Here is a 26,537-nt window from a genome sequence, read left to right as displayed (position 1 = left end):
GACTATATCAATCCTTCTACCATACCTGTGAACTACTATTTAATGTGTCTCTGAATATTGCTCTCTCTTTCCTCTTTGTCTTTGCATTACCTCATCCATTCTACATCACAGAGCCACCAAAAAAAAAGTAGCACGCTAGAAAAAATTATTAATGATGATGAGTGCTTAATTTCTGCATCATTGATACTAAAGCACAAACCCTTTTTTTAAAATCATAAAAACAAAATAACTTGAAAAAAACTCTTTGTAAGAGATTACTTGTACATAATATAAACACTGTAAACTAAACGAAAGAGGTACATAACCTTTGCGGACATGAACGATGATCTTCGTTCCATGAGGACAACATTAGTGATTTGTTGATAGGAAGTGTAATCTTCATTCTATGAGAAGCGTCGTATTCATAAGCATTAATACAATAAATTAGAATTAATGAGAAAATGGCAAATAATAAATATAGTTCTTAGTGGGTAATGAATACAACGTTCGAGCGGTAGACCACTATACGTTTTTTGCTTTGATTTGTTTTTTAAAATTTTACGCAACTAAATATCAGTTACATATAATGAATAGTTATTAAATATAATCCAAAATCACAACGATCCGGAATAAATTTCTCAATTTAAACGTTACAATGACCCTTTTTATATATAACGAAGATAGCTTGTTTTTTTTTTAATTATAATAATCACCCTAAGATTTGTGTGTAATGTTTTATTTTGTAATAGTTATTAAGATAAAAATTATCAACATAACTTATAATTTTAAAATATAAAGATGATGTAAAAATTATATTAATATTAACATTTTTTAATATAATTATTTATATAATAAAGATTATATATATTGTTATTTTTAATTGTAATAATTTATTGACATTTTTTATTTTATATCCATCAACTATTTTTTAATTTTATTATGAGAAGAGTGAGAGGATATGAAAAAATGTTCAGCAATTAAAACTGATATTAGTCGGAGGATATGAAAAAACGTTCCGCATCAAAACCTGATATTATTATATTTTATTTGGTTATTTTAATATAGAAATAATTATTTATCAATAAAAATTAAAAACTTGACACATGAATAATGAGGTGGATCCTACCGTGGGCTTTTTATATCACAGGCTACAAATTGGTGTTAAAGTCTTCGCCACTTTTTTTAAAAATAATTATTAATTATTTCTAAGAGTGTTATTTTTTTAATTTTTTGATAATTTATTTTCTTATTTTCTTTAATTTTATGGTAACCTCCACTTCTTTTAGTCAATCGTTTCTTTTTTAAACTATATATTATGTTGAAACTAATTTTTTTTTATAAAGTTACAAATTTTACCTATTACTAATAGTTATTTTTGTTCGTTTTCAAATTTTCTTTTTATTTTAAGGTAAAAACAAAACATATAGACATAATATATATAAAATTATATACATGTATATATATCTATTAAGTACACAACCACAAAGTTATAAATTTTACTATTTACTTTGTGTAATAGTTAAGTTTGTCCCTTTTTCAAATTCTCTTATTATTTAAATTAAATAAAAAACATATATACATAATATATATAAAATTATATACATGTATATCTATTACGTACACAATCAGACACACATATATATTTATACACAATATATATAATATTATACACATGTGTATCTATTATGTATATAATCACCACACATACACACACACATATATATATATATATATTTATATTTTAAACTATATATTATGTAGGAATAAAAATTTATGAAAAAAAATTAATAGTAATCTAATTGAAAAAATTGATGTAACTAATGAAGATTTTTATCAACAAATCAAAATCTTAAAAACATCCATGTAAGATGATGATGTGTCTTCCCCAAATCTCTTTAAACATAATTATATATATATAATATATATATATATATTGATATATATATATATATATATATATATAATTATGCCATTTTAAAATGAACCATTTTAATTCAATAATAATGATGATGATGAGTATTTCGGTTTGAATGGAAAAAATCGAAACAAATTGTAGAAGACTGTGACTCTTCTTCGAAGTATTAATAATAAAAATTTAAAATAAGAGACATTAAATATAATTGACCTTATTGGCCACGTTTTTTGTTGTAATTATTTATCCACTAAATTTTAACTACATGGATGGATGGAAGTAAAAGTAACCGAAAATTATAATAATTGTGTTGAAGACAATAAAAACTCATTAAGTACATATGAAGTAGTGTATAAATAATTATATTCGTGTTAAATCATATTGGTATCAAGAACCACGTAACAGTACTATTGCTATTAAATCATATCACCATGGTTTTGAAATTTTCAAAAGGATGAGGTGACTTTAAAATTTTTATATTCAATTTAAATTTAAAAATTATGTTTTTTTAATATTATTTCAATATATATACAACTAATACCCAAATTAATTTTTATACAATGAAATTGAAAATTTCAAAGCTACTATAATCTATTCACATTCTTTTTATTCTATATGGTCATCTAGTTTTTAAAAAAAAAATCTATTTTACATGTTAATAATTAGTGGTAATCTGATCAAACTATATAAGATAATAATATATGAATGAGGATTTAAAAAATTTTCACCCAGTTAATGTGGATGATAATGATATGAGGTAGTTTCCTATAATACTTTAAAATTTATTGATCTGAAATTAGTAAAAATTTGTTGATTTGTGGATATCAATTATATATTCTTAGTATACTCATTCTTGATTTGTTTTCTTCTGTCTATAAAAATTTAGTCTAGTTATAAGATAATATTTAATAATATCATTAAATATTATAGTTAGCATTTATTTCAAAAATAATAAAATTTACACATGGAACTTTATATATAAATAAAAGAAATTTGAAATGTATAAAAAAATCCAATCCAATGCTAAATTGCTAATTGACATCAGTCCTAACATTTATCATTTAATATAAAGAAAATTAGATTAATCAAAAAAAAAAACGACAACCCACGGACACATTTTTATTAGACAGTCTCTCGCAAGAATTCAAAAACTCTCATGGCTTCATTACACCACGTTGCTCAAGAACGCCATAACACTCCGACCTCGATAACCTTCCTTATTCTTCTCATTCGTCTTCACTCTGCAACTCCTCGCTGCTTCACCCAACTCATGATTTCTCTTTAGGACAACCATTGACGCGGTTTCAGATTTCTCTGTTCGAAATGGATATGCTTAAGTTTTGTTTTGTTTTTCTGTTTCCTTGATCTTTCTGTTCATGTCGAGCTTTTGTTCGTTGCTTAGTTCCGATGGGTTGTCTCTTCTTGCCCTAAAATCCGTCGTCGAGATCGACCCGACCCGCGTGATGAGCTCCTGGTGGGATTCTAACCCGACTCCGTGCCATTGGACCGGAATCGTCTGTACCCGTGGCCGAGTCTCCTCGCTCGTTCTCGCCGGGAAATCATCGTTGGGATACATTCCGTCCGAACTCTGTCTCCTCGACGATACCAATCTCCGGCTCATCGATCTCTATCAACATTCGCTCTCCGCCTCGATCCCGCCGGAAATTCGGACCATGAAGAATCTCACTCACCTCGATTTCTCTTCCAATCAACTCAAAGGAACTCTGCCCGAGTCTCTAACCGATCTCAGAAGTCTTGTTGGAACCCTCAATCTGTCTTACAACCGTTTCTCCAGCGAGAGACCGTCGTCGTATAGTCAGTTCTCGCGGGTTACGTCAGCTTGGATATCGGACACATCAATCTCACCGAAAAAGTAACGCAGGTGGGATCTCTTTTGAACCAGGGCCAACTGCATTCGCCGAAAACCCTAACCTCTGCGGATTTCCGCTGCAAACGCCGAGCACAGAACATGCTGAAAACCATAGGATCGTCTGTGAATTTTTTTTGTTGTGTTGCATTTGTAGGAGAAACAAATTATAGAAGATGGTGAGACGTTCCAAATATCAAGAATAAAATAACAGTCAATAAATGTTGAAATAACATTCAATAAATGTAATCGAAACGTATCATGATCAGTTTTTTCTTTTAATTTTTTATCCCACTAAATATTAACCACATGAAATTAAATATAATAAAAATTATATTAACTAAACATATCAACCCGTAATTGGTTTCAAAGCGTCTGTTTCATATTTTGTAATAAAACAAAATAAATTTTGGAACATTGTACGATGGAAAATATCAAAAATTTTGAAGCAAATAAATTTTAGATATAATATAATATAAAAAACTAATGATAAATTCATCAAGATTTTTATGTAATGTTGTATTTCGTTCTTAAATTAAGGTTAAATTATCAAGATAACAAATAAATTCTAAATATAATATATAAAACCAATGATAAATCTATATATATAAAAGTAATTTAAAATCATAAAGATAAAAAGGAATTTAAAATATAACATGATTAAATAATAATTGCAATGATGTATATAATATAGCTGATTTTATTATGAGATATTTTATTGAATATTGATATAACTAATGAATATTTTTATCAACCAATCAAAATCTAAATTTACTGAAATAGACCAACGGACAAGAATATAAAACAATAGTCAATAAATGTAATGGACATTCGAGCGTCGACCGTTTTGCACTTAATTTTTAACCCCACTAAATATTAACTACATGGAATAGATGTAAATATATTTGAAAATTATAACGAATGCTTTAAAGACATATTGAATATTTCTACATCATAAAATGAAAGTTAAATTTATTTTTTTATATAATAAAGATGAGTTTTTAAAATTATAATAATTTATTGACATTTTTTGTGATCTTTCCACATCAATTTTTTTAACTCTTTTTTATGTGTAAAAATCAATATTAATCTAGAAAAGGAAACAATATATATAACGATAAAACTGTAAAACTAATGTGAAAATTAAAATTTTATATAATAATAAAGATACAAAATTTTAATATGTATATATATATATATATAAAATAAAATAAAGATCTCAATAATGTAAAACTATTATATAATAAAGATGAGTTTTTTAAATTTTAATTTTTTATGGATAATTTTTGTCATCATCCCAATCAATTAATTTTTAAACTATTTTTTATGTATAAAAATTAATGATAATCTAATTGAGTATTCATGTTTCTAATGAAGATTTGTATAAACCAATCAAAATTTAAGAAACATCCACCTAGGATGATGAGGTGGCTTCACCACAATCCTTTAAACTCCTTTATTAATATATATAGATTTTTTATGTATAAAAATTAATGATAATCTAATTGAATATTCATGTTCTAATGAAGATTTGTATAAACCAATCAAAATTTAAGAAATATCCACCTAGGATGATGAGGTGACTTCACCACAATCCTTTAAACTCCTTTATTAATATATATAGATTTTATAGATAATTTTTGTCATCATCCCAATCAATTAATTTTTAAACTATTTTTTATGTATAAAAATTAATGATAATCTAATTGAATATTCATGTTTCTAATGAAGATTTGTATAAACCAATCAAAATTTAAGAAACATCCACCTAGGATGATGAGGTGGCTTCACCACAATCCTTTAAACTCCTTTATTAATATATATAAATTTTTTATGTATAAAAATTAATGATAATCTAATTGAATATTCATGTTCTAATGAAGATTTGTATAAACCAATCAAAATTTAAGAAACATCCACCTAGGATGATGAGGTGGCTTCACCACAATCCTTTAAACTCCTTTATTAATATATATAGATTTTGATCTGATTTTCGGATAATTGGGAAATTGGAAAAAAAAATTCAAAAGTTACTTATTTCTTTGTTAAAAATTAATACTTGTTTGTGAATATGAAAACGAAATAATTTGATATGAATGTGATGATTAAATCTCAATATTTTTTTTTTTTTTTGAGATTTTTCTATTTTAAAATAATTATTTATTTCCCACATGCCTTCAACGGCTTCCCACATAGACAACTGTTGTACTCCAACGACGCCGCTTCGAGGCGATCGAACGGCGGACCCGCCGGGATTTTTCCGCAGAGATGGTTATGGCTCAGATCCAAGTCTCCGACGTAAGCCGCCGCCTTCAAACTCGTCGGGATGTTTCCCCGGAGACGATTGTATGACAGATCCAACACCGTGAAATACGATCTCGGCCCGAACGCGTTCGGGATTTCCCCGGTCAGTAGATTCCGGCTAAGATTCAGATTCGAGACCGATAAAGTCAACAGACTCGACGGAATATCGCCGGAGAGTAGGTTTCCGTCGAGATTTAGAGTTCCCAGCACCGCCATTTTGCCTAGCGCCGCCGTGATGTTGCCGGTGAGTCTGTTCATGGAGAGATCCAAATCTGCGAGACGGTAAATCCGGGTCAGGGATTCGGGTATCTGACCCGATATTTTGTTCCCGCCGAGAAGTGCGCGAGACAACATCTTCAAGCGACCGATATCTCGCGGGATTTTTCCCGAGATTTTGTTGTTTCTTAGATCTAAGTGCATCAGACCCGTTAGTCCCGTGATCGACTCGGGCATCCGACCCGATATCTGATTGTCGGCGAGATTCAGCACCGACAACCTCTTCAACTGCCCAATCCTCGCTGGAATCTCTCCGGATATTCTGTTACCGGTGATATCGAGGATTCTCAGGAAAGGGAGATTCGTCACGCACTTGGGAATCTCGCCGGAGATTCCTTTCCAGTCAGCGATGATGATGCTGGAGAGACTGGTCAGCTTGCAAATCTCCGGCGAGATGATTCCGGTCATGAATCTAGGCCGACGAGGTCGCTGGAGGATTGGGTCCTCGAATTCTCCACGGAGAGTTATGTCGGCAACCCGGTGGGTTTTCGGGTCGCAGCTCACGCCGTACCATCCATGGCAGCAATCTGAGCCCTTCCACGTGTTGAAAACTCCAATGTACGGCTCGTGGAGAGCAGACCGGAAAGCTAGCAGCGCCGCTCTATCCGACGCAGGACAACCGGACACGATGCCGCCGCCGCCGCCAGCGAGGAGCAAAACGACGACGTAGCTCACTAGAACCAAAATCTTCTTCGGACCCATATTGCAGGGTTACTATTTCCTCTCTCTCTCTCGATATAGTTGTTTCTCTCTCTATATGTATTGATTTGCGGGTGTGAAAGTAATGTTCTGTGTGAGGATCTTTACGTGACGGATTTGAACCACGTTGACATGCAAAAGACTAGGCTACGATGTTGTATTTATAGATGTGTTGAGGACGAAATGTGACATTATTACGTATTCTTCGTAAATGACCTTTTTGCCCACTCGTGCGCTTCCTTGAACGCCCTCTCACTGCTGCCACGTCGCACCATCTGCATGCATTCTCCTGATTTCTGTGTCCAATTAAATTGATTAGTTATATGCCATTTATCACGTTAGTTTCTGGAAAAATTGCATATAATACTAGATTTTTACAAATTTTTTAAATAAATATTTAAATTATAAAATTTCTAAATAAACATATGAACTTTTTAAAATTTTATATAAATATCTAAATTTTGAAAATTTTAACAAATAAAAATAAAATTTATTAACGACGTTAGACGTTAAACATATAATAGAATCCGTAAAAAAAATATGATTTATTAACGAATATTATTTCATTTAGAAAAAAATTAAAAGTTTTGCTATTTATATGTTATCCCCGTAGATGGAAAAAACATAAGAGAGGGATCATGCGATTTCACAATTTTTACTTTTCTTGATAGGCGATGGTCTGGATTCCAAAATTAAATTAAATCAAATATTTAAATTCAATTTAATATAAAATGTATTAATCTATCAAATAAAATGATTCGAATTCAAAAACAAATATAAAAAGCCAAAAAATGGAATTAAATTATTATTTTAATAAACATTTAAAATTCAAAGTGAATTCGGATGTAATTCAAACTAAATCAAACTAAATCAAATCTAAAAAAAAGTCATCTTAGCACACTATTGTATAGCACAATATTATATGGTCAGTTTGATAAGTTATCTTTCTATGAGTATCCATACCAAAATATAGACTGAACACAGTTTTTTTAATTCCTAATAACAAATACCGGTTCTATTACTTTCTTTTTAAATGTTTCAGTGGATTAAATTAATATATGATTATATTACAATTTCCAATAGCAAATGGACACACACATCCGTAATGCAATTAACAGACAAATGATAATTTCAATATAATCATAAGAGTTTATTAGGAAAAAATATAATATTTTCCACGACACTTGGCACGTTGAGTATCATATGGTGTTTCAAAACATACTCAATTTGGGTCAAAATATTTAAATTGAGCCGAAAGGGAAATGGAAAACTATGGAAATCTTAGTTGGAGATATTTTTTGTTTATTTTACTAACAATAAAATCAGTAAAAGGTTGTCTTTTCAAATCTGACCCCACATGATAGTTTGGACATATTCGTGAAGACAAGTGGATTAGATACTGTATTTTTTATCTTTTATTATCAAGTATTGTGTATTTATTTTTTTAATGAGTTATTATTTGGTTGTCCCATTCATATATTTTGTTACGAAGGGTTTATTAACTTTCTCCTTTTTTTTTGGTAATTGGGTGTCCCAAAACGGAGATCCAGATTAATCCCGAAATCAAAAGCAAATGATATGATTGAAATTATGTTCTTCTTCCCAACTTGAAACTCGAATTTGGGACAAAATAGACGTTTTATATCCTCATTTCATCGATTAAGCTATTTAGTTGGATGACTTTCTCCTATTGATCTCATTATACATAAATATCGTTTTCCCTCTAAATCTGAATTATTTTTTGCAATGATCTTTTCAATTTTTTTCAATTTTCTTCGTAATTATATTAATTTGATCGCAGAAGTAGACATATCATTTAGAACTTTATAAATGATTAGTTTAACCTATAATAGGTTTCATGATATTTATAAATTAAAGTTGGTTACTGAAATAATATAACATAAAATAATAGGTTATATTACAACAACCATTACCAAAAACCATAAAAATAACAGGTTATACTAATGTCAGATACGATAAAAAAAAAATATATATATAAAAAGCTCTGTTTGCCACAGTTTATGATATCAATTTACATTTTAAATAAAGATACAAATTTATTATACAAGTACAAATTTCTTATACTTCATAAAACTTTATTTTCATCCGCTTGTTTACATTTTAGATACAATTTAAAATTATTGTTTTTCTACGGTCAATAATATATATATTTGTTCCTAGAAATACAAAGGCTACTGATTTATAATTGAGAAAATATTTAAAACATATTTAAAAATATCAAATTTTAAATTACCAAAACTAATATAAATAGAAAAAATTATTGTAAATCTTTTAAAATATAAACATTTTTTCTAAATTATTTTATTAGTTTCAATAATTTACAATTAAAATAGTTTCAATAATTATAGGTGAAATTGGGTATCTCTGTATATTTTGCTTTTAATCTGTTTGATTAAAGAATTCTATCTTTAACTTTCTTAATAATTTTAATAATTTTGGAATTATAAAAAAAAATTATGTCCGTTGAGAAGTTTTGCAGGAGATCTGACAACTTAGATGCATCATAAATGAAGGGATGAGGTTTGCCAACCTCAAATCAAAAGACATGAAAATCACAATAATGCAAAGTAACGAATCAAAATCATGTGCATATACACCACCACATGCAACCGTCCAAAGGCTATATGCATATGTACATTTATATGTACATGCTTAAATATATATATGTATATGTGCGAATAAAACCTGTTAGAAATATATAAAAAAAAACCCCGAGATTTCATAAATACAGGATTTAATACAAACCCAAAAAAGTAGAAATGAAAATTTGTTTCTATAGGATAAAAGAAATAGAAGAAAAAAAGAGAGAAGAAAAAAAAAAGAAATGAAAAGTTATTATGCAATTGAACAGGAAAGAATGAATTAAAATTTTAAAAAAAATCTGAATTTGCAACTGTGAAAGAAAATATCTCTAACTCAACAGATTTAAAACTTTTTAGTTGAATATTGCAACTTTCATAGTTTTACTTTTTAATATCAATATATAAAGATATATCATCGCTTTTCATTAATTCTGCCGTGCATGTATCTATACATGTATGTATGAAGTCTTCTGTTGTTGACTCCCCTGGATACTACCTCCACTTTGACTTCTAATATTATTCTTTCAGGAAAAATAGTTTTATTCGAAAAAAAAAACAAAAAGAGAAATATATATATATATACATACACACGAACAAGACAATTAATTAAGATAAGAGTATGCATTTCTTGGCCTAAAGACAAGCCGTTGAACAAGGAGAAACACACAGTAAGCACTAAGCAGTTTCTCAGCTAAAATGTTGCTTACCCTGTCTGCAGTTCAAGCACCAAATCTCTTAACCTTGTCCTGCCAAGTTACCTTCAAAAACAAAAAGAAAAAGTGGCGGGGTTTAAGCAGGAGGGTTACTCCGGTGTGGAACATTCTAGAAATCCGTCTGGGATCGTGTTGTGGAACTGCCCCGGCATTATGATCCGCAACGGTCTTGGAGAAGCCTGTAATTGTTGTGCCGACCGCGAAAAACTCGGATACTTCCGTCGAGTTATTGTCCAAAAGATGAGACAGAAGGCGTCGATAAAGGAACCTCATTCTGTTCCTAAACCACTCGAGTGGAATTGGTGCAGAACCAATCGGCAAAATCCAACCAAACGATAAAATATTACGCCAATAGAGCCAAGTGAGAATGATGGATACTAATAGACTATACAATGTAGTTGTATAGTCTAGTAGATACACAGACCAATAGTTGAAACCCTTCTTGCCTTCGATACCGACGATTCCGAATCGAGGCACAAAAAAAAACCTAAATACTCAAGACTGGTAAACAGGATATATGTAAATCCTTTCATAGCTTGATTTTTATGTTTTTCTTCTTCTGAATATAACATCCTAACAGTCATTTCCTTTTTAGATGCATTGCTCTTGTTGAAGTGTTGTGACTCAAAAACTGTATTCTGCCAGTTATGTTGCTCTATAAGAGCGTGTATTTGTGGATTCAGAAAATTACCGCAGATGGGTTTTCTGCAATCGTATTCTTAGCTTTTATCGGTTAGTGGGTTGATAAATGCAGAAGCATTTGAGATATGTGTGTGTGTGTGTTATGTATTGAATGTATTTAAGAAGCAGGTTGTTTTATGGCATGTGTGTTCTGTCTCTGTTTCACATTCTAAGAAACAAATCACGTTTTGCTTTCTGGACATTCAAAGGTGCGAGTGGGAAGAGATTCACTCTTTCAAAGGAATTCCGAGAGCTGCTTCTTCAGATCTTGTCTGATCTTCTTCGTTGATATTATTTTTCATAGCACATTGTCTAAGAGCTTCTTTATTGATAGCCATAACAATTTCGTAGCTCTCTTGTGAAAGGGGGCTCATTCACCCCGTATAATGGCGCGTTGGCATAGATCATTGAATCCACGGAATATTAGATTGCATCTCATCCAGATTTTCGTTGATCTTATGTCGGCTTTTAGCCGCATAGTTTCTTGGATTGCTAAATATACCCGACATACAAAGAAAACTCTTGCACTCAAGAAAGAACAAATTATGTGTGATTTATAGAAATTTGCGGAATGATATTTTTTATTGATAATCAAAATAACATATAAATAGATAAAAGTCTGAATAAGTAAAGTATATATAATAATAAATATTTCTAAATATATATTTTCCGGATTTGATAAGATCTCCATTATACGATATATCTCATAATATTCTTCAAGAACCGATATATTTCAACATGATTTTGATTCCACCAAATATTTCTGATTATGCATCTTCAAAGTCCTTAACACTATAAGTTGACGTCGCAGCCCCATTCTCGCATTCTTTCGTGAGATGACAAGCAACAGCTCCCAAAACCTTGAGTTGGAATTTCTTCAAATGTTTCGTAAGTGAGATCGAAAGGCGATGGGATTTCAACTTGGGTCGGGTGTTTAATGCGTTGCATTCAAAACTCACTTCATCTTCGACTTCTTCTTCGTATCTATCTTCCAGCATTAGTTTTATGCTGTTCCAAAGACCTCAAAGACCTCATCCGGGTGAACCTCTCTCTGAGATGAAATTGGTGTAGCGATTTTAACTATCTCCTTTCGAATTCTTCTCCAGACCGTTGTTTTTCTTCAACAACGCTTCTTCTTCAAACTCCACAGATCTCGAAAGATCTTGTGATGTTCTGATATCATGTTAACTTCTTTTTCTGCATTTTTTTAAGACTTTGATTCCGTTTGGTTTTGTTTCACATGCATATGCATTCTTGCTGTGCGACCAATTTTTGGGAACGACCGATGATATATGACAAGAAAATCAAAAGTTAACTGTGTACGAAACCAAATGTGAATATTTTAGAATCGATTTACTCGATGAAGGCTGAAAAAAAAAATGCACAGAAGTCTGATCAAAAGAGATAGAACAAAGACGGTAAAGGGTTGAAAAAATAATGCTCAGATTGTATATTCTCCAACGATACAATATACATTGCGTATATATAACAAGAAAATATGCTATAAAACAAAAAGGGAATAAAATAATCGAAGGAACATAAATGCGGAAAGTTTACGTTTCGGTAGTGCGCTGAATTATAGTGCGATGAGATGAATCACAAAACGGCAGATCTTGTCTTGATATGTTGCCTTGGGTTGTTTCTTGTTCGCCAAATAAGCTAGCGTCTTGTTCATGTTCCTTGGACGTGTGTACGATCTCCGCTTCTTCTCGATCGTGTGTTTCGGAGTAAAGGCTCGGTTCCAACACCAAAGAACTATTTTTACTTGTTGATCATCTTCTCCACCATACTTGCATTGAAAACTAGGACGGAAATCCATTACGCAAATAAAAGAGGTCGACGGAAATTCTATTTTTCATCTTCGATCTTTGATGTCATTAGATATTATCGATTTTTAGCATTATTGTTATATTTAATCCCGGTTTTGGCTAATCTAATCAGATTTTTTAAGCTTTGAAAATGATATTTTTTTTATGGGATAAAAGCTAATTTTGGCATTGATGAAAATCCAGAAACCTCAAAATTATTCCATTTTCGTGCATCCAATTCGTGTTTAATGTCTAGGTAATTTGGATTCGATTTTAACTTTGTAAATCCAAATTATTCTTAGATTGGATTTGAATTCTAGTTCCATTTTAAAAATTATTTTTAACTGTTTTTATGAGATTTGGATTTAATATAATATTTTTTTTAGATATTATAAACAGAAAAAAAAAACAGATTTCAATTTTTATTACTAAAAATATTTGAAATATTGGACCACGAAATTTGAGATATTCAATTCAACTATACGTTGTCTAGAACTTGAGAGTTGAATTATTGCTCGGGATATTAGCGGTAAGTTGACAACCTCAAATTTGAAATACTCTGATTAATTGCACCAATACGAGAAAACCTAAAAGTACACGTGGCAGAGACCCACTTTGCTGAAATCCAACGTTCGTCTTCCATCGGTTCGCCTCCCCTCTCTGCCGGGCCTCACGAAATATTTGAATTCACACAAAAATCCAAAAACAGAAAAACAAAGATTAAAAAAAAAACATACTACGAAAATTAGTTCAAGACATTTTTCGATTCACAGACGAAGAACTCGTCCCCCGTAATTCCCTTCAACTCCGGCCTCCCCAATGGAAGGACCCGGTTTGGAACCGGATTCCGAATCCGAGTCCGACCCGTTTCCGTTTCCGCTTCCTTCTTCAGTCAATCTCGCGCCATTTTCGCCGGTTCCGCCGCCGTCGGCTCGCCGTCTTTCCAGTCACTTCACCCGACCTCACCGGCCTGTGGAATCGGCTCACCGACGGAAATTGGCATACATCTCTCTCCATGGAGTGCTCGTCAATGCTGATGAGGCGAGTTCGTCGAGGTCCATCGGCGGCGGATTGAGCTCAGAGGTGGCTGTGGCGTGGGAGCTGTTTACTCCGATCCAGAGGTTCCTGATTGTGGCGGTGGTCGGCGTCGCCGTCGCTGAATCAAAGAAGAATCGGGCCATTCGAAAGCTCCAGAAATCGGTGGATCTTAGGGTTTGTATTGTTCTCTGCAATTGGGTTATTACTCGATTTTTGCTGTGGGATCTACTAGGGCTTGTTTTCAGTGTGCTAGGGATTATGGAACTTGGAGTAGATTTTGACCCCATTTTTGGGTTTATTAATTCTGTAGCGTTTTTCCCGTGTAGTTGCATTTAGCATTTTGATTTGGTTCATGGCTTTGTTGGACTTTGCTTTAATTTTCCGTTACTTTTGTGGATTTTCAAATGGGTTAGCTTTCGAATAATAAATTGCATTTTTAGGTCTGTGGATTTCGACGTTTAAGTGATGAATAGCCTTCTTACTGAATCCTGCTTTGATACTTTTTCTTCCTTGTTGGCGTTGGAATATCTCATAGTTTTGCAGATTGATTTGTTCGAATTCTGTTTTGAAGATTCGATTTCCGAATGTTTAACTTCGGGATTGATCAATCCATGTGACCTTTTCCATCGATTTACAGCTAAATTCCGAGTGTTTGATTATGAGAGAGGTTTTTAGAGTGGGTTTTTTTGTTGCAGGCGCATGTGTTCTAATTTATGTCTCATGAGAGTTTTTGCAGGATCAGTTGCTTTCGGACATGCAGCAGAAACTCGATGATCTGTGTGAGCAGCTAAATCTTATCAAGCATCATTCAGGAACTGGGCCAAAAGCCTCGGATGACGATAATCTACAACGGACTCTGAAAGAAACTTTTGGATCCCAGAACATAAAATTCATTGATTGTGGCTGTTGGCTGTGCGATCAACACCATCACTTGTTACCATCTTCATGGGTAAGTGCTCTTTGATCTTCTCTCAGGCAATTGATGAGTTCTCATCTTTACGGGTGGATCTATCTCATGCTGTCATCGACTTTCTGATGTTAGGATAAACCTCTCTCAAAGGCTTCGACCGGCTATGAGATGCATAATGAGACGACAAATCTCGTGAATGATACTGAGCCAGAGGAAAGGCGTATGTCTGACTTGTCTGATTGGGGTTCATCAAGTGTCACATCTGCTGCAGAGATCCATGTAATTTCAGAAGAATATATATGTCAATAATGATCAAACATTATAATACCTGTTTGGATGTCAAGAAGAAGATTACTCTGTTGAATGAGATGTGTTGTTTGGTGTTTTGGTGCAGTTCAATAATCTTTCACTAAATGAAGACATGCTTTATCTCAGAAAGGAGTGCCAGGAGAAAGATGCAACAATAAAGGAGCTTGCAACGTCTCTTCAGTCAAGCAACAAGGCTGGTTCTAAGGTACGTACGTGTCTTTTCCCGCAAATACTCTAATGCCCTTCAATCTAATTTCTGTTTAACCCAAACCCTCATTTTCTTCTCCTTTGACAGAGAGTATCAGAGCTTGAAGACATAATACGCAGGAAGAATACGATAATAACACGGCTCAAGAAGGATATGCTTGTGTTAGAGCAAAAGGTGAGAATTTTTAAAAGTCAAGTTCGTATAAGTAAACATGTTTTTGTCTCTAAGAATCGACTTCGATTAAACTTGGTTTGACTGTGATCAATCTCATTCACGTACAAGGAAAGTGATTCTGAGATTTCAGATCAAAAGTTTGTTATTCAAACATTATGGAAAGCGTATTGGCTTGAGTTCTTTTGTTCTTACTATGCGTCTGTCATGAAATCCACAGGTCACACAGCTAACCAGACTTCAAAGATCTTCCTCAGCTGCAACCCGGAATTCTCGTGATCTTCCAATCATGAGGGAGAATCTACTTTACGATATGGATGTTTCTACAAGCGCTTCATCCTCTGATTCAGAAACTCCTGTGACCTCACCTCATCTAACTACTCCGAAGATCCCAATAGATCCTATCGAGGAGGTTCACTCCAATCTAGAACAATCCCATAAATCCATGTCTGCTAAATGCCCGGCTTCCCTTGTGAATTCCGTCAAGACACCATCGGTCAGTCCTCTTCAAGAAGTATCGACCAATCAGAAGCTTGTCTCGGTTTCTTCTTCTTCAAGGCTACGAAGGGCTTCGTCTTCTGAAGCTCCAAAGAAACTTACAAGGGCAGTTCAGATCACCTCCAGAGATTCCTCCGGTTCACGGAAGAGATGGATTTAGTAAGTACCGGTTTCTTAATCTGTTGTTTTGGTATACATTGGTTTCTGCTTCAACGAAAAGGACATCATAAACATGCAGATAAAAATGAAAAATCAACTATTAAAATGGTTCGTTTCAATTAACTGTCTGAAACCGAACCTTAAGGTAAACGTTCCGGTGTGGTTCGCAGAATCGGTTAGCCGGTTTAAGCTAGTTATTGCAGTTATGATTTGTTGATGATGTTTCATTCTGGTTCTGAATACTTAAACCGGATCCCCTGTGTTGATCTTCACCGCCCTTGTTTTGGTCTTGACCGGTTCGGGTCTTAGCGGTTATGAATCTTAACTCTTTTAACCGGCGCCGACATCAGTCTCGGTTTTGACCCTTTTTTTACATCTCTGCTGTAAAATCAAGAATTGCTAACTAATCAATTGTAAATTTAAACCCATTAATATTATTTCATCGTTTTATTATGTATTTCAGGTACGGAAACTTAGGAGATGCTTTCAGCTCTGATGTTGCCCGAGACCACATGCTTTTCGGGTACTAAATCTATATACATCCATAATGTATGTAGCTCAAATGGTAAATCTTGTGTTATGTTAGTCTATCATGTGTATTAATTTCTGAAAACGATCTTTCGGGTATGTAGAATTTCGTAAACTTTTTTTTTTCCTGAAATCTGTATTGGAGAATCCGATATGATTCTGATTATAATCTGTCCAGAATAGTAACAAAAGTTTGGCCAGTAATGTGAGATAGACTACACATTTAAATGTTTTATGCTATTAAAAGTTAAAAAATGCGAAACCTTAGAGGTTCCCTTTTTTTATAACAGGATGCAATGCGAAAAAATAAAAATAAAAAAATTAAAATAATGGAGCAGGATTCAACTTCGGTTCTACAAACGGAAGATGGTCTGATTGGCACATTCCAAAAATCCCAAATTTGAATAAAAATTTCATATTCCAAATACAAAAGTTGCAAGTTGATCACTCAAATTTCATATATAGAGAGAGAAAAACTCTGTGGTAGGTTTCAGAACCTGTATTGATCTTCGAAACCCTTACAAGGGGTTGTTTTTATTTCATAATACAGTAAAATGAATATAAAAAAGTGTTCATATTTGAGGATCTGAGAACCCAAATAACATATAACCAAAGATCTACAACTAGAAGTCTCAAATAACCTACATCCCATCAATCATTTTACATTCAATATCCAGAATCTAAGCTCTCTCGCCTCTGATTCTTCTCGCGATCTGAAGTCGTGGTATGCATGCGTTCTTTTTCAGCCTATTGTTTGAAGAAAACCAAATTGATCTTAACCGGAAACTAATATAAAATGGGAAAAAATAATGAACGTCAACCGAATAATTCTGTAAAATTCAATGTGACACTCGTTATGGAATACGCGATTGCAGATCAGACGAACAACAGCTATTAATTTTTTTATTTTTTTATTTCAGAGTTGTCATTTGTGCAAAGATTTCAGGGATTGGGAGTTATTTAAGCAGTTTGCGTATGTGCCTCAGGAAAAAAAAAAAAAGAATGATAACCATACAAGTGATTATACAAAATCATCTATCAATACTGAAAGCAAAACGATATGATCTATTCTATACAATGAATTGGGTATAGATTGGACGACCGAGTAAGAACCTCTGTGATGTAACTTCGAATCTCCGGTATAATTTGCTCAACAAATTTCAAAAACCTGCATTTACATTTCAAAATTTACCATGTTTAGTTATACATTTGATATATACACATTCTGAATGTCTCCATCAGGATCGGATGACATACCATTGTTTGGTGCTGAGTTTATTAAAGTGTTCGAGAACAAATAGCATGCACGATTGTCTCAACGTCGAGGCGTTGTATGCATCTGCTAACTCGTACATCAACGTTATGTTATCAACTGAGATGTCCTGAAAAAAAAAAAGATTCGGAAGCCAAATGAACCATTAATAATGTGATAAAACTATGCCGCCTTTAGGACATTCAGATGGTGAAAATGTACCTGCGCGATGGTGTATTCGCAGAGGCGCTTGAGGCCTTGTAGAAGATACTGATCGGCTGCTCTAAGGAGATCTTGAGCAATGTCTTTAGTGATGTTAACAGCTCCTGTGTATATGAATCTGCAGAGGAGCGTTGGTAGTTTCAGTAAAGACGATATCCTTATCTTCTCATCCTAGATTGAACTTGCGAGGGGTTGAATTCCGAATCTCACCTCATCATCAGATCAAAAACTTCCCATCTGATATTTGGTATCTCAACGTTTTGAGCATCCTTTTCCTGAAAACAGACTTTCACGTTCAGCGACACCAAGGCTGATTCATCCATGGTGCCCAATTGTTGGAAAGAGACAACTCTCCATATTCTCCGATTCAAAACTAAAATCCAAAATTTGTGATAGGACACCTTGTAAAGGCCATCAAACATTGCGCGAAAAGTGTCAGATGAAGCTACCAAGCAAATCTTGTGAGCGTAGAATTGTCTACCTGAAATGTCATGGAAGAACTTACTCAAACAGGAAGAAGTTTATTCTGTTTCAGGATTCTTACTAAAACAAAGTCTAAGGAAGTGGGAAACAGAAGAACAGACACCATACCGTCGATAAGGAAAGTGATATCCGACAAAGTAGGATCATTCACAAATTTCTCACCCAAAAACACCTGCAACTTATTTCAATCATAACCTCCTCCCATAGCTCAACGAAACATTATCTAATATTTCAGAAAAAGATAAGAAACTATACATGTTGGGTTGGAGAGGAAGGAGCTGCATTATCTGGAGCAGAGGAGGCAGCTTTCGTAACTAATTTGTACAGAGACGCTGCACTAGTTTTATGTTGTTCGATGTTCGTCGAATCTAGAAGCTCCAGAAGCAACTCTAAACCTGCATTAGCATTAGATCAGAGCAAGAAGCAGAGTAAACTCTATTACTACGAGTATGAGCACCACTTCCGAGATTGAGACATGGATGCAGAGATCAGAAACAGAGGCAACAGCCGATTATTACCATTGTTGTCAATGAAAATCAATTTTCCATCTTCAGGGTCACAAAGGTGAGGTAGAGCTAGAGCAATTTGCTTTTGGATCGTCTTATCCGCAGTTCTCATTAGATATAGTAGCTGGTTCAGCACCTGAAAATCAGGCAATGGACTGGTTAGGGAAAATGAGCAAATCAGACTATGGACATGATTCCTTGACCAGTCTTGAAATAACAAGGTCAGACCAAGATTGGGTACTCACTTGTCCTTGAATTTTGTTCTCTAGTCTCTTTAATGTCCTCGTCACACAATCCTTAGTAGGCTGTATATAAAAAGTAACGGTAATGAGAAATTAGAAAACCATCTGATTTGATTTGCCTATCAAAGCAGTAAAAAAAGACACGCACTTGCAAAAAGAATTCACCATCTAGAAGCTTTTGAACACCACCAGTCTTGATAAAGTCTGCAACATTGTCCTACATTAAGGAAACAAAATAAATTGAGATTTTTCGTATTTATTTACCTCACAAATGGTATCACTTATTGGAGGGATGCTTACCTCGTTATCAGCAAGACCATACAAAGCAAATGCAGCATTATGTTGTACAGACCCAGTTCTAACATCGAGAAGACTTATGAGTGTTGCTATTCCACCATTCTGTCCAATCCCAGCTTGATTGTGTGAATCCTGCAACAATTAAAATTTACACAGCTCAGTGATTTAATGCCATATTTTGACATGCCGAGAGAATACGAAAGCCATTCCCCTGTATGTTTTCATAGGACTGGTCTAACTATATATAGAAATTAAGATGCCAAAACCAAAAAAACAATCCACATACCTGAGCTAATCGACCAAGGGCAAAAGCTGACATTTCCTTGAGCTGCTCATCTTGCGATTGAAGCAGTTTTACTAACGGTGTGATGGCTCCTCTCTGGGCAATGTGTGCCTGCAAAAGCATTCAATATTATCTGGTATAAAAGATAAGAATTGTTCTCCCTGGCTCTGGATGACGACATCCAAATCTGGACCTAGCCAAGTTAAACTCAACAAAGAGACAGAAACTCACTTTGCAGTCTGAATCAGGTGCTGCAAATTGACCTAGTAATAACGCTGCTTCTCTCTGCGTCTCCGGACAAGCCGAACTATCATGGATACAGCGTTGAGTTCATTAGATTTAGAAGCTGCTAAAGCCTAACTAGAAATTAGAATGATGAAAACAGAACATACCCTAACAGACCAATAACTGGTTGCAAAGCGCCCGCACGGAGAACCTCTTTCTTGATGTCTGGAGATGAGTGAACGAGATTTCCAATTGCACCAATCTGACAAATTCACAGCCAATAAGAAAAGAAAGGGAGAATGCCAAACAATGTATTGAGCCCTAATACTAGACAAAACACTAACCGCTTCGCCATGCACAGAAGAATCTTCCGATTGAAGCATCAATATGAGTGATGGTAAAGCGTTTAACTCAATGACCTGCAAAAATCCACCCCTTATGTTAGATCCGGGTTTCTTAAATGCATGACGATGCGTCACTGGCAATATAGAAAGACACCTTATTCTTGTTCTCATCATTCCTAAATGTGAGGGTTCGCAATGCCCCTGCGGCTGCCCTCTGTACCTTAACATCAAGAAAATTTAATAGCCGGACAAGAGGCGGAATGCAACCTTCAGTCCTGAACATACATTTCCAGAAGGCGTCATGCATTTGAAGTTGAATAATAGAATCGAGACCAACCATACAAAAGAGTACAACAAATAGCTATACCTTACGATTGTTTTAATCCTTGGATTCTCATGAGCGATATGAGTTATCAAATCAGCAGTTCTTCTAAGCAATGCATTAGCAGTTTTGCATCCACAATGAATCCATTTTCTGTTCAACAACTTCACAACATGGCCAACGGCCCCGGCATCCACAATGAGCCGCTGGAACTCAGGCTATGATGTGTAGAGGTGAGTTCAGATTAGCAAATAATTAAGCAAAATTTTCACAATTGAAAAAACTTTTCACTCGGCAACTCTAATCAGCATCCATTACTTATCATAACCAGTTGCTCAAAACTAGGGCGATTCAAAGATGACAAATACGAAAAATCTATCAGGTAATTTCAGTTTCCTAACACAAGATCCATATTGTTACAACTAGCTTGATTCAAACTAGTATCGGTGACCATAACACATATGATTTGATGCTGTTCGAACTTACTTTAATGGCAATAAGTCCGAGGACAACGGCACATTCTTTCTCCAACACATAATCACTCGGTTCAGGGCCATTCTCGCCATGTACTGGAGCCCATGGAGCATCTAGATATTTCACAAGGGCATGGACCGCACCACATACGACAATCATATCCACGCTTTCCTCTAAGAACAGAGAAGCAACATCACATATAATCAGCAAATGACTCGCAGAACCAAAGTAATGATTTCCTAATATCACTCTATATCTCCACTGAATAAAAATCCCAGACGATTATAAGAAAAGTTTAAAGAGCACAATATATACCATTTTCGGCGAGGACGCAGAGAGCACGAGCTGCTTCTATGGCGGCGGCGCGATTGTGTTCCGCATCGGAGAAGCTTGTGTTGAGAACCTCTACGTGGCGACGGATCACGACAGCGAGATCGATTACTTGTTCGGCGATTTCCCCGATATCCAGATCAAGCTTTCGCCTCAGATTCCTTCCGGCGAGTCCTGTGGTTCGTTGTCGCTTCGGGCGGCTGTCCATCAGCGGCGGTTGGTTGAGATACCCGACGGAGGAAAATTTCCCGGTGAGATTTCACGGAGGCGAAGAAGGATTTCAGGGGATCTCACTCCGATTGATTTGTTTCCTTGTTTTTATTTTTTTATACTGAAGGAGCAGGCGGTTCCTGAAATCGTTTTGATTTTGGAAAGGCGCCAAAATCATCCGCCCGTCCGTGGTGGAGGGAAATATTACCGGTTATAATATAAAAACAATTGAACATAAATTTTTCTAACAATTAATTAATTTCACTAAAATATCCCAGAATATGATATTTGAAAATAATAAAGATGGACATGTTGTTTCTATTAAAAATTATATACTAGATTTATATTAAATTCCATTTAAAAAAATGATACTCACCATAAATTATTTGAACATCTACAGAAAAGATTAATAAAAACAGAGTAAAATATTTTAGAGAAACAAAAAGGAATGTTTAAGAGAAACAAAAAATAAATAAATCTATCCATTTTTATTTATATAATAATTATCTGGATAACATGATATTTTTTATATAAACACAACAATAATCTGATTTATAAAATCATCCTATTTTCGGATATTTCTATATGTAGATTTTCGTATATTTTAATCTTGAAATAAAAATATTTTTTCATTTAAATTCGTTTCCAGATTCAAATATACAAACATTTTAATTTAAACTAAAAGTTGTGGTTGAAACTTGAGTTTGGGTTTAATATTGAGGTTTTTTATTGGACATATCTCTGTATATAATCCCGAATCTCTTTCATATAGTAAGTTTACATATTGCTGTTGTTTTCTTTTTATGTAAACTAGGTTAAGCATCTTGTAATACAGATATATGAGTCGAATATGATAGAGGAATGAACAAAGTTTTTCGTTTTGCATTGAATCTTTGCCGTGACATGGTATCAGAACACGAAACATTCTAACCTCGATCTGAACTTTTGACTCCATGTCTTCCGACACCACCTATTCACCAACACCTCCGACAATGTTCCGACCTCGACACCGATTTTGAATCGGACGATGACACGACCCGAAAACGTCATTGTTCAACGCCGAACAATTTCGCCTTACGATTTGACTCCCATCGACAACCCCGGTCTTGTTCTCTCCCAACCATTGCTCCGTGGAGACAACTATGATGTGTGGTCTATCAACATCCGTCAAGCATTTAAATCACGTAAGAAGTTTGGGTTTGTCGATGGATCCATTCCGAAATCGACACTCGATTCACTGGATTATGAGGATTGGGACACAAATAATGCTTTGCTTGTCTCTTGGATCAAGAGTCGAACCGCATCTATGGTCCGATGTTGTTCATCGCGAATATGCACACGATTTGTGGAATGATCTCAAACGTCGTTTCGGTAAAATGAATGCACCACGACTCCTAAACATTCGAATCGATCTTGCTAATTGTCGACAGCAAGAAACCATGGTGGAAACATATTTCAGGAAACTTACAAAGTTGTGGGACGATCTTGCGAATTTTCACACCTTGAAGACTTGCACTTGTGGTCACTGTACTTGTGCTCTTTCTGAGACATTGGAGAAAGGGCGAAATGAAGATCGTCTTTATGAATTTCTGTTGGGCCTCGATGAATCATCTTTCTGTTGGGTTTTCCTGGAATCTCAAGAGCGAATCTAATTCCTAAGATATCAGTTCTAGGGTTTGCACAGCGGATGAAAAATAAAAATTTTGATGAAACCCTAAAACCTATCATGCATGATCTTGTAGAAACGTTAGAATGCTTACCTCAATCAATCCGGGGCCTGTATCAATCGAAGAACGCGTCTGATCACTTTAGGCAGGAAGAATACTTTGCCCTCTACACGTATCCACACGGCGGAAAGGATTCCAATGGTTGGAACTTGTCTGCTAGGACTGAAGAACGCTTTCTTCTTTACGCAAGGGTTTCAGGGATCTTTCTCTTAGCTTTCTCACTCTTCAAACCTCTCCCTAGGGTCTGAAAATCGTGCCAAAAGAGTTCTTCGGCGTTCCCATAAGTTTCCCACCTTTAAAACCCTAATTAGAGCGAGTTTAGTAAATCCCGACCTCTGGACCGACCGATGTAGGTCTGGACCGATCGGTCTGGAGCTTTTTAATATGTGGACCGATCGGTCTGGAACAATTTCCGGACCTCACACGTTACCTCTGGACCGACCGGTCTACGTCTAGACCGATCGGTCTGGGTTAGCTGGACCGATCGGTCCAGACCTTCTGGACCGGTCGGTCTGGCCTCCGCTCCACCGGAATTTTCTCGTCTCTTTTCGCGCATTCGTCCTTTCCTGTGTATGTGACCCTGTAGGCTCATCCGATATAGCAGTATAACACGAAATCTCTTATTTCGGTTACACAAGTCATAGGCGGTCTCTAGCAAGACACTATGACTACCTATCTCGAATAGAGTTTGTTCGTGATCCTACGAATGCCAACGACGATTCCGTTTGATGTTCCTTTTGTATCACGATATCATATGTCGAATATAAGGCATGGACAAGCCACCTTATCTGATTCGACTGCTTTCTCGTTCACTGAGTTCGACTGTCTGAAATAGACGACGTTCATCTATAGTGCGGCCATACATTTCTACAGTCTCGCTCACACGAGGGGCCCAGCGATATCTCTCTCTTTTACGAGAGGTACAAATCCAGTCTTGACTATCTATAATCCAGCACATGATTCGTTTCATACCTGATACACGCTTTTATAGTCCTCCTGTTACGCAGGACGTTTGACGTAATCAAAGTACGCAACTCCTCGTGTTGGATTCCGTAGATATCTCAAGTCTTAGGATCCAATCATGGAACCGTCATATGAGATTCAAGTCATGACGCTAGTCCATGTGACAATCTCATGCGGGTGAATCCAGTATTCCATTCTCCAACGAATACCTATGATTGTGATCGTATCCAAATACCTATGATCATCTATATGATCATCAATCACACATCATACTAGTCTTATTATGTCATCATTCCCATTATGACACAAGACTAGGGAGTTAAGTATCATTCATAATGATACATGGATTTCATAACACATCTAGTATGCAAGAACATGTAATGAATCAAATACTCTCATAAACCATAGAAAGTATCAATACATCAAATGTATCTAAATAAAGCTCATAAACAGTACATCATAGAGCACTAAACCAATACTTTCGGCACGGTTCAGTCGAATTTGCTCTCCTGTCTGCCTTTACCCAGCCTTGAGGAAGTTTTTAATTTGGTGACTCAAGAAGAAGACTCGAAAAGAGTTGTTTCCAACTCTGAAACTCGTCAAAAGCTGCGGTCTTTTCTACCTCTGCTGGTGAGAAACCTCAGACTCATGATAACTCCTATTTCATACTGCATTTTGGGAGTCTAGAGGTGTTATACGCATATATATCTTGCGTGTTTAGGTATCATAGGCACCCTATACCCGCTTTGTTTGTCTCTTTTCGTGATTTACAGGAAAATAGGATCAAATGACGGATTTCGGATACATACTGTTGGGTTTCGTTACGGGTTTCTAGCATACGATCATATCGATCTAGGGTTTGGTTTACTAGGTTTCATGCAGCGGAAGGAAAATCTAAACCTAGTCAAACGTCACACGCAACCAAACTCATCCGTTAAACCCCGTATAATCGTGTATATCACCGTGGGAATCGTATACTTACCTCTTTCCTGAAGAAACGGAAGTAGGAGTCGATCCGGGGCCTGTTTAATCATCTATGACTGAAGTTACAGTCCCTTTACACGTATCCACACCGACGGGAAGAATTCCAAACGCTTTTGGAACCGATCTGCTAGGATCTTGTGAAGTATATCAAGTGGGATCTAATCCCGGGAGCTAGAACTATTAAAGAAACGATTTCTTCTGAGTTTTTGCTCTGTCTTAGGGTTCTGAAAGTGAGTTCTACTCTAAGGACGGCATCCAACACCTCCTTATAAGTTAGAAACCCTAATCCTTGTGAAAAGAGACTTTTTCCGAGTATTGACTTGGTCTGAATCAGAACTCTGACTCGGTCGAGTCAGAACGATTCAGCCCAAGCCCATTGTCAAAAATCAGCAAGTCCAAAAACACTTTTTTGGACTTTGACTCGAACAGAACTGACTCGGTCCGAGTCAAAAGGCTGAAATCGTCCCGACACTTTTGTTGGGTTTTCTGGGATCTCTAAAGCGAATCCTATTACTAAGAGATCGATTCTAGGGTTTGCGCAGCGGATATAAAATAAAATTTTGATAAACCCTAGAACCATGCTTCTAATGAATCGTAGAAACGTTAGAACGCTTACCTCAATCGATCCGGGGCCTGTATCAATCGAAGAACACGTCTGATCACGAAAGGCAGGAAGAATACCTCGCCCTCTACACGTATCCACACTTCGGGATGGATTCCAACGGTTGGAACTTGTCTGCTAGGACTCGAATCTCTATTCGATATGTGCACCGAGAAATCTCGAGACTTAGAACTCGTTTTTGGATCTCCAAAAACTCTCTCTTTTCTGCCAAAAGTCGGCCCTCTTTTTTCTCTCACCAGTTAGGGTTTTTAATCTCCTTCTTATAAGATGATTTAACCCTAATTCGGTTTAATTTCGGAAAAACTGAAGTCCGGATCGGACGGTCCAGAGATACACGCGGACCGTCCGTTCCAGCACGTGGAACGGACGTTCCGCATTAGTGGACCCC

At 35.2% G+C, this 26,537-nt stretch overlaps 3 protein-coding genes across 4 annotated transcripts; 1 reads left to right on the top strand and 2 right to left on the bottom strand.

The window, feature by feature from the left end:
* Nucleotides 1-5,804: 5,804 nt before the first annotated feature.
* LOC104804972 (DNA-damage-repair/toleration protein DRT100-like) lies at nt 5,805-7,209 on the bottom strand. The gene has a single exon (XM_010529361.1). It carries the CDS (start codon nt 7,038-7,040, stop codon nt 5,919-5,921), a length of 1,122 nt encoding a protein of 373 aa, XP_010527663.1. The 5' UTR covers nt 7,041-7,209; the 3' UTR covers nt 5,805-5,918.
* Nucleotides 7,210-13,509: 6,300 nt separating this feature from the next.
* On the top strand, nt 13,510-16,863 carry LOC104804971. 2 transcript variants are annotated; one of them, XM_010529359.2, is made up of 7 exons: nt 13,511-14,054; nt 14,617-14,829; nt 14,923-15,069; nt 15,185-15,304; nt 15,395-15,481; nt 15,699-16,135; nt 16,599-16,863. In XM_010529359.2, coding segments are annotated over exons 1-7 (1,398 nt in total). In that variant the 5' UTR covers nt 13,511-13,661; the 3' UTR covers nt 16,600-16,863. The 2 variants fall into 2 exon arrangements, with proteins under 2 accessions (XP_010527662.1, XP_010527661.1); XM_010529360.2 differs by lacking the exon at nt 16,599-16,863 and having other exon boundaries at nt 13,510-14,054; nt 15,699-16,136.
* A 699-nt stretch (nt 16,864-17,562) lies between these two features.
* Nucleotides 17,563-21,944, bottom strand: LOC104804970 (ARMADILLO BTB ARABIDOPSIS PROTEIN 1). Its single transcript, XM_010529357.1, has 19 exons — nt 21,629-21,944; nt 21,326-21,486; nt 20,885-21,057; nt 20,672-20,792; nt 20,518-20,592; nt 20,341-20,435; nt 20,180-20,255; nt 19,952-20,059; nt 19,669-19,797; nt 19,517-19,585; nt 19,372-19,431; nt 19,139-19,262; nt 18,876-19,015; nt 18,729-18,792; nt 18,539-18,618; nt 18,348-18,412; nt 18,138-18,255; nt 17,921-18,045; nt 17,563-17,831 (listed from the first exon to the last, which is right to left on the bottom strand). Exons 1-19 carry the CDS (start codon nt 21,849-21,851, stop codon nt 17,729-17,731), a joined length of 2,109 nt encoding a protein of 702 aa, XP_010527659.1. The 5' UTR covers nt 21,852-21,944; the 3' UTR covers nt 17,563-17,728.
* Between the last annotated feature and the right edge of the window lie 4,593 nt (nt 21,945-26,537).

The sequence above is a fragment of the Tarenaya hassleriana genome, unplaced genomic scaffold (assembly GCF_000463585.1).
Source record: "Tarenaya hassleriana unplaced genomic scaffold, ASM46358v1 Cleome104, whole genome shotgun sequence".
NCBI lineage: Eukaryota > Viridiplantae > Streptophyta > Magnoliopsida > Brassicales > Cleomaceae > Tarenaya > Tarenaya hassleriana.
Note: the sequence above shows the minus strand (reverse complement) of the source record. Positions and strands in the feature narration are given on the sequence as shown.